The sequence below is a fragment of the Crocuta crocuta genome, unplaced genomic scaffold (genome assembly GCF_008692635.1).
Source record: "Crocuta crocuta isolate KB4526 unplaced genomic scaffold, BGI_CrCroc_1.0 scaffold24, whole genome shotgun sequence".
Lineage (NCBI taxonomy): Eukaryota > Metazoa > Chordata > Mammalia > Carnivora > Hyaenidae > Crocuta > Crocuta crocuta.
The window spans coordinates 1655827-1664833 of record NW_027530974.1 but is presented as its reverse complement, the minus strand read 5'-3'; the positions used below and the strand labels follow the sequence as shown (position 1 = coordinate 1664833).

Here is a 9007-nt window from a genome sequence, read left to right as displayed (position 1 = left end):
TGGGTTTTTTTTTTTGTTTTTTTTTTTTAACTCTCACATCCTACACTAGCTATGAGACTCGGGATTCTTAAAGTCTGGAAACGTTAGACTGAATCTCAATAATGAGAACAATTATGTCTCCTTTAGTGGAATTTACTTCAGTGGATAGGTAGGTAGTTATGTTTTTCTAATAGAAACATTCTTATTTCAGGTAAATATGGGCAGTGGATTCATTACCCAAAGGAATGAGAGCCTTATACCAAAGGAGCACAGAAATGTTTGTGCTCCTAAATTTAGGAAAGGCCCAGTGTGGACCCCTCTTCAGGCTGACCTGTCTGCAAGGTCAGAGCCTTTAGGGTACTCTGGGCCGTATGCTGTGTCACTGCTGCGTCCGTGGCCAGTCACCCCAAGTCCTGCATTTGTGCACACTGCTCTCCTGAAAATATAGAGAGATAAAGTGCAAGTTTCATGGCGGTTGGTACAAGCTGAGGAGGACACGGAAATGCACTTGCCTAACTTGCTGGTGTGGGCAGTGAGCAGCTTGGGGCCTCTGTTTTGTGTTGCAGCCTTCACCATGGAGCAGCTGAGCACAGCAAACACCCAGTTCGCCGTGGACATGTTCCGTGCTTTGAATGAGAACACTCCTACGGGGAATATATTCTTCTCCCCCTACAGTATTTCATCAGCATTGGCCATGATCTTTCTGGGGACTCGAGGCGCTACTGCAGCACAGGTGTCCAAGGTCAGCAGAAAAGACAACCCGCTTTTCCTTCCATCTCCCTGCTAATGTCTAGTCTGTACTGAAAAGTGCCTTTGAGCTCTTACAGCGTGTTTTTAAAACTGTATTTCTGTGTTCCGCAGTTATACATTGTGAGGTCAGAATACCAAAAGAAGCCCCAAGAACAATCCATTTGTACGTAGGCTTTCATTCATGATCAAGTCCTTACTGAGCACCTGCTATGTGCCAGGCACTGTTTTTTTGTTTGGCTGAGGGAACAGCAGCGAAGAAAGCTGACAAAGCCCCTGCAGTGTGCCCCTTGTAGTCTGGTGGGCTTGCTTGGAAGTCCATCTCTTCCTGGACTAGGATTTACCAGTTTCTGCCTCGCATGTGATGGCTTGCTCCTCATCAGGAATGCCTATTATGTAACATTATTTTTGAGCATAATGATACATAGGAAACACACCACAGTGAAGTTGGCAGTGGCCAACTTTTACGGGGACAAGGCAACCGTGTGATTCTGTATTCCCTCCGCCTAGCCCCGTGCCTGGCACCAGATGAGGCTCACTGTAGCTGTGTGAGTGTGAGGGCTGCGCAGGGAGAGAGTAGCAACTGTTAAGGGCAGGTCACCAGCACAGCACGAGAAGCAGCAATGCCTTACCTTCCTCCTGTCCTTAGTGGGTGGGGAGGGCACTTCTGTGCTAGGAATTCTCTACTTCTGAGAAGGGAACTCTGGCTTTCCTTGGAATCTAGGGGAAAGAAGTGCCAAAAGTAGTCTTTCTAACATACCAGTCACAAAGTGCACGGCGCCTGCAGCTAGGGAAGGTCCAGCCCTGGATTCAAGCTGATGGACCTGTTCCAGCTGCAAAGCTTCTATTGCTGTACTTTATGGAGAACCAGTCATCTTCATCAATGCAGATATGAGAGCATTTAAAATTTTTCAAAAAATCCACTTTGAAAATTTTTTCAAAAAATTTTTTACCCCATGATACTAATAGTTAGTTGCTCTCGCAGGGTAATATCAGATTCATTTTGAAGCTTTCCAGGGACTTTATGACTTTAGTAAATAATAGTTTTAAGCACCCCCCCCTCCACTTCCACTGAAGCAGAGTGATCATAGGAACTATGCAAACATTCCATATCTTGGTGAGTGAATGGACTTTGTACACTGTGTAGATTTGTTCTTTGTGTCTTAAAAGCAAGGAGCCAGCCCAGGCCTCATAAAAACATAAAAGGATTCTTGATCTGTACCTGATATGTGGAGAATTAAACTTTTGCCAAATGTTAAGTTTAAAGAAGTTATTTGTAAATAAGTGAGTTACTGATGCTAATGGTATAAGAAAAAAAAATCCCTCTCTCTGTAATATCTTTGTGTTCCTGCATAGGTAAGGATTCTTATTTTTACTGTTTATTTCTGAGAAATTTCAGTGAAATTATATTAGATGCAGAATAAGACATAAACACACCGTTTAGAATTTTCTTTGAATAAAAAGCAGACTTATATAAATATTTAGTTTATTAACCTCTCATATTACAGAGCTATAATTATAACAAAATGTGATGTAAAAGCAGTTTCTAATGTAATTATTGTGTCTCAGAGAGCTATACACTTTGGATTCTCTATTATTTGGTCTCCAATGAGAAATTAATAAAATATTGGGCTGGAGATCATGAATAATCAATAATAAAAAAAACACATTAATTTAGTATGATGGAAGCAAATGCCAAGGAATCACTTTATAATTTCTAACTAAGTGGTTATAAAAAAGAATATTTTCTTTATTTTAGGCTCTTCATTTTGATAAGGTTGAGGAAATTCATTCAAGATTTCAGAGTCTGAATGCTGATATCAACAAACGTGGAGCCTCCTATATTCTGAAACTTGCTAATAGGCTATATGGAGACAAGAACTATAATTTCCTCCCTGTAAGTACTTTTCACTTCACGTTCAAAAACTTACTAGACAGGGGAACCTGGGTGGCTCAGTTGGTTGAGCATCCGAGTCTTGATTTTGACTCAGGTCATGATCCCAGGGTTGTGAGATCAAGCCCCGTGTCAGGCTCTGTGCTGAGTGTGGAACCTGCTTAAGATCCTCTCTCTCTCTCTCTCTCTGCCCTTTTCTCTCACTCTTCCCTGTTAATGCACACTCTAAAATTTTTAAAAAATATATTTTAAATGTCTGTTTGTTTGCTTAGAGAGCATGAGCGGGGAGGGGCAGAGAAAGTGAGAAACAGAGTCTGAAGCAGGCACCAGGCTCTGAGCTGTCAGCACAGAGCCCAACGTAGGGGTGGAACTCACAAGCCGTGAGATCATGACCTAAGTTGAAGTCAGATGCTTAACCAACTAAGCCACCCAGGTTTCCCTCTCTTTCTAAAATTAAAAAAAAAAGTCACTAGAAAATGCAGATTTTTTTTCTAGCATAACCAAATTCATATAAGTCATTTTTAATTATTATAAAAATTAAGAAAAATGGCACAGGGTGAAAACATATGACAATTAATCATCATTTTTTATAGTCTTCACAGTGAAAAGATTGATCCTGGCTGTTTTACTAAAGCAAGAGTGAATTCCACAATTCATTTCTAAGTCCAATCCGTATTTGCTGATTTATGAAAATGTTAGCCAAAAGTTAGAAAAGAATTGATAAATTTTATACAATAATGAAACTACTGAACAACAGGTACTACAGTACTTAAAAACTACAGTACTTAAAAATAGTTAAGATGCTAAATTTAATGTTAAGTGGTTTTTTTACCATAATAAAAAAATATAAAGTTATAATTTTTTTTCTTACAATGAAATTTACACCTTTTAGGACCATTTCTGCTTTGAAGGATTTTGGGAAACTAACATTTCTTTTTTTCTTTTTTTTAAACAGGAATTCTTAGCTTCGACTCAGAAAATGTATGGTGCTGAATTGGCCAGTGTAGATTTTCAGCAAGCCTCTGAAGAAGCAAGGAAAGTGATTAATGAGTGGGTCAAAGGGCAGACGGAAGGTAAGAGACCAGGCAGAACCTAATCATTCTCCTCCTGCCAAGCTTCCCAACCTGCATCTGATTCCCCCTGCCTTTTTCCTGTTCCCTCATCCGGACCTGGAAATCTCAGAGTTCATCCTGGGAATGAGCTCTGCGCTGCCTAGTTGGACAGCGTCTGGGTGTAGAAATTCTTCCAAGAGGAAACTTGAACATGATTTAACTGAAGTACCTAAATACGTTTTCCCCCATACGTTCCCAAAGCTACATTTTAAAATTAAGACTCACATTGTAGGATAAAATACGAATAAAATTCCCAGGATAGAAGGAATAAAAAGTTTTGAGGAAAATCCAGCCTGGCCCAAATTATTTAATAGACATATGGAAAGAAATATCCTCGTACTTGTGAATGAATATTTACCAACTGCTGTGGTCATAAATAATTTTTGTGAACTTCTTTTCTAAGAAATCAGAGATGGTAGCTAGGACTGTCCGGTACAGCTCTCTCTAGCCTAGTCATGGAAGGAGCCAGGACACCGAACACTTGTCTTCCATATAAAGAACTGTTCATAGACATGCTGTGGTCAAGCAATAGCAGTGCTAGGAATTTACCCAAGGGATACAGGAGTGCTGAGGTATAGGGGCACATGTACCCCAATGTTCATAGCAGCACTTTCAACAATAGCCAAATTATGGAAACAGCCTATGTTTCAGTGGAATAACTGTCCTACCCTTTGGATATTTATTAAAATCTTTTTTTGTGAGAGTAGGCTTCTATTTAGAAGATTTGAAAAAGTGACTTACCAGTGACTCAAAATATTTTTGTTAAGGATATATTTTTTTTCCTGAAAAAGAATGACCATTCACAAAATCAGTCTCATTGTTTACCAACAACTCCAAAAAGGAGAATTTTCCTGTTTTGGCCCTTTATTTAGCCTTTTATTTGACATATAGTAGGGGTTTCCTAACTTAATACCATGTTAAAGGAAAATTAAGTACTGAATATGCTTTTGAATTGCACTGCCGGGCTAATCAAATGTCAGTTCCAATCTGGAATTCTGATATGTGGATCTTTTATAAAAGTTAACTTTATCATTTTATTTTATTATTTTCATTTATTTATTTTCTTTTATAATTTATTGTCAACTTGGTTTCCATGTATAACACCCAGTGCTCACCCCCTTCCCCTCTCCTCCACCTCAGTTTGTTCTCAGTATTCAAGTCTCTCATGGTTTGCCTTCCTCCCTCTCCCCAACTAATTTTTCCCCTCCACCTCCCCCATGGTCCTCTGTTAAGTTTCCCCTGTTCCACTTATGAGAGAAAACATGGTGTCTGTCCTTCTCTGCCTGACTTATTTCACTTAGCAAAACAACTTCGAGTTCTATCCATGTTGCTACAAGTGTTCAGATTTCATTCCTTCTCATTGCCATGTAGTATTCCATTGTATATATAAACCATAGCTGCTCTGGAAAACAGTGTGGAGGTTCCTCAAAAAATTAACAATAGAACTCCCCTATGACCCAGCAATAGCACTGCTAGGAATTTACCCAAGGGATACAGGAGTGCTGAGGTATAGGGGCACATGTACCCCAATGTTCATAGCAGCACTTTCAACAATAGCCAAATTATGGAAACAGCCTAAATGTCCATCAACTGATGAATTGATCAACTTTATCATTTTAGGGAAAATCCCGGAACTGTTGGCTGCAGGTGTGGTCGACAGCATGACTAAGCTCGTGCTGGTGAATGCTATCTATTTCAAAGGGAACTGGGAGGAGGAGTTCATTAAGGAAGCCACTGCCAATAAGCCCTTCCGCTTGAATAAGGTGAGGTGATGTAACTGGCTCAAATTCCTCTTTGTTCTAAGAGAATGCAGATAAAAATGTGAGTCATTTTTTTTTCCAACTGTCCAGAAAGACACAAAAGTGGTGAAAATGATGTATCAGAAGAAGAGATTCCCATATGGCTACATCGAGGACCTTAAGTGCCGTGTGCTGGAACTGCCTTACCGAGGCAAGGAACTCAGCATGATTATCCTGCTGCCTGATGACATTGAGGATGAGTCCACGGGTCTCAAGAAGGTAACTGCTCCCAGCTTCATGCTTCACGTGTCCTGATGTATCAATTCTGCCTTTTGTGGTCATGGGTGCTTTTGCTGGCAGTAGGTGCTTGTTATGTGTTTACTGATGTGACTTTCCTTTCCAATACTCTTGTCATTCCTTTGTAAAGTAGCTTATGGCATTACTACATTACTACTTGGAAGCCCTAAGTTTCAATTTTCAGCTGTCAGTGAACAGATGTGGTGGAGAACATCTAAAGGTTTATATTAAATTTAATATGGGCCACTGGCAGCTGATGGCAACTCTCTTAAAAGAACTTCAGGGGAAAGTGCAATATGATGAGGGTTGTTTTATTAAAACAAAGTTTTAAAACTTAAAAACCCCAGGGGTACCCAGGTGGCTCAGTTGGTTAAGTGTCCGACTTTGGCTCAGTTCATAATCTCACAGTTCCTGATTCTGAGCCCCACATCAGGCTCTGTGCTGACAGCTCAGAGCCTGGAGTCTGCTTTGGATTCTGTGACTCCCTCTCTGTCTTCCCCTCCCCTGCTCATGCTGTCTCTGTCTCTCAAAAAATAAATAAACATTAATTTTTTTAATTTAATGTGCTATAAAACCCTATTACACTGCTCATTCTCACTGCAATTCATATAGATTGTCAATTAAATTTCCAATAGCTACACAGCAGAAAAAAACTCATGTGACATGTTGGCTTGAGCGCTAAGCCTGTGTCCTAATATGAACTTTTCTGTGTCATTTAAAGCCTATGCCATCTCTTGCCAGGGCTCAGACTAGGCAAAACTGTGAAGAGTATCGTTTTTCTTCAGTGTCTGTATGCTGCTGTGTGGTTTTTCTCTACCCTGTCCCTGATCAAACTTGCTTTCAGGAAGGGGTCTAATATTAGCCATTTCCAGGTTTAGAGTATGTATTAGAATCAACATGTTCTTTCTTTCAATTATGTTTCCATATTTGTCTCTTTCTCTGATTATATTAAAAAAAAGTCTCTAGCCTCATGGAAGGAATAATCAGCATCAGTAGAACAAGTGGGTAATGGTTCTGTTCTAGCCCAATAGTAGTAATTATAAGAGTAATGAAAATAGTTGTCATTTATATAGCACTATGTGCCAAGCACTTTATGTATGTTAACTAATTTAATACTCACACAATGCTATAGATAGGTACTATTGTTACTCCTTTTTAAACGAGGAACTAGGTCTTTTTCTATTTTTACCTAAGAACTAAATCTATTAGAGATTACTTCAACTCTGTGAGGTTCACAGATAACCACTGTGATCAGTGGGATTCAGAATAAATAGAAGAAAGCTTTTAAATTTTCCCTTATATGACTTGACTAAATAGAATAATACAGGCATCATGACCTATTACAGTAAGCTGGTGTGGTAGGGGCTTAGTGATTCCTGGGTGGATGGATGAGTGGGTAGGTGAGTGTATGGGTAGGTAGATAGATGGATACTTGATGGACCCAATGTCCAGAGTTCCTGTACTTGGGCCCTTGATGGCCCGGAACACAACTCTGTTACATTATCACCAGTCACTGGAAAGAAATGAAATCGTTCAAATGGAATCTGTTTCAGCACACAACATGGAGGAGACTAATGAGCAGCTGATATAATGGATCCATTCTTTTCAATAATGCTTTATTAGTTTACTTACCTAAAATTGTTTTCACCTCTTGTTTTTACCATTCCCATTCCAGATTGAGGAACAACTGACTTTGGAAAAACTGCGTGAGTGGACCAACGCTGAGAATCTGAATCGCATTGAAGTCAATGTCCAGTTGCCCAGGTTCAAGCTAGAAGAGAGCTATGATCTTAACTCCCACCTATCCCGCCTGGGTGTAAAAGATCTTTTTAGCAGCAAGGCTGATCTGTCTGGCATATCAGGAGCCAGAGATCTTTTCATATCAAAAATCGTCCACAAGTCCTTTGTGGAAGTGAATGAGGAGGGCACAGAGGCAGCGGCTGCCACAGCAGGCGTTGCCACCTTTGCTATGATGATGCCTGAGGAGGAATTTGTTGCTGACCATCCATTCATTTTCTTTATTAAGCATAATCCTTCCAATAACATCCTGTTCTTGGGAAGATTGTCTTCCCCTTAGAGACTATAAATACAGGGTCAAGCCTAGAGCTTTATTATCTGCACTTTTAATGGTGACAGTTTTCATATATCTTTACCAATAAAGCTACCATCCCAAAACAGATCTTCAATTTCCTTTGTAAGTTCAGCTCTGTTGGCTGTTTACATACACCCATGAAATATGTAGATTCTTAACAACATAGTAGTTGTCTATAAAATTGCTATGCTCTCCTGATGGCCAAAGGAAACATGGTAATACTATAATTTAGTTTACAGACAGAATTTTGGAAGTTGAAATAGTCACTGATTGTAGAGGGAAGGCTTAAAAACATATTCAATTGAAATATAGAAGGGCACCCCAATTAAGAACCGGGGTTATAAAGACAAACTTGCCTTGGCAAGATTTCTAATCCCTTGTTCTATAAGATTAGTATTTTTTTGTTTTTCTTATTCTTTCAAACCATTAAAGAGTCACCTGGTGATAGCCTGCCTTCCCTTTTTTATTTCCCTTTATCCTCCCTGATAAGGTGTTTGTGTGGGATCACATGGAGTCTAGAAGTGAGTGTCTTATCATAAAAGATTCCAAGAAATCACAAAAAGAATAATGTAGTGGGAGAGACTATTAAGCAAAGAGGGGGTGCAAAGATCTCATTTGTTAACCATCCTTTCGCATGTTTTCTGATAAAAATTATTGGTTTCCATCATGTGATATACGTTTTTATGACAATAGGTGGCTTTATGCAATGCTGTGTTGGGGAGCTTGGAGGGGGCTTTGATCAATATATGTGTTCTCCTTGGAATAAGGCTTGAGGTGCTGCATTGTCTTGCTCCCACAAAACCAATGGGTTGGTTAATAAACTTTCTTAAGATTCTGCAAGCCAGACTGATCTCATTTCGCTTGTTCACTCTGATCTTAGACAAGCCAAGAATAAAGCAGAGCTCTTGGCCTGACACTACTGATGTTGTGATGGCAAGAAGTGAGTACATAGGATAAAAGCAGCATCTTAGCAAATCTGTTGTCAGCAAGATTTCCTTCCTTCATTTCTTCTTATAGAAGGAAGTAAGGTAAAAACTCTAAAGTCTGTGCATTGTCTGGGAAGAGAATAAAAGTATAATTATAACTACAGTCTATTTTGATGAGTTAAAGGTGCATGTTGTACAGTCTGAGGTGACCACTGGAAGAA

The 9007-nt window shown here is 39.5% G+C and overlaps 1 protein-coding gene across 3 annotated transcripts in view; it reads left to right on the top strand.

Annotated features, from left to right (window-relative positions):
- Positions 1-8700, top strand: part of SERPINB1 (serpin family B member 1) — a 9714-nt gene extending 1014 nt beyond the window's left edge. For all 3 annotated transcript variants that reach the window (XM_077770009.1, XM_077770011.1, XM_077770010.1), the window contains exons 2-7: positions 546-721; positions 2486-2623; positions 3576-3693; positions 5353-5495; positions 5583-5750; positions 7444-8700. In XM_077770009.1, the coding sequence (XP_077626135.1) occupies positions 554-721; positions 2486-2623; positions 3576-3693; positions 5353-5495; positions 5583-5750; positions 7444-7845 (1137 nt within the window). In that variant the 5' untranslated portion in view covers positions 546-553 and the 3' untranslated portion in view covers positions 7846-8700. The remainder of the gene's footprint in view (positions 1-545; positions 722-2485; positions 2624-3575; positions 3694-5352; positions 5496-5582; positions 5751-7443) is intronic.
- The last annotated feature ends 307 nt before the right edge of the window (positions 8701-9007 follow it).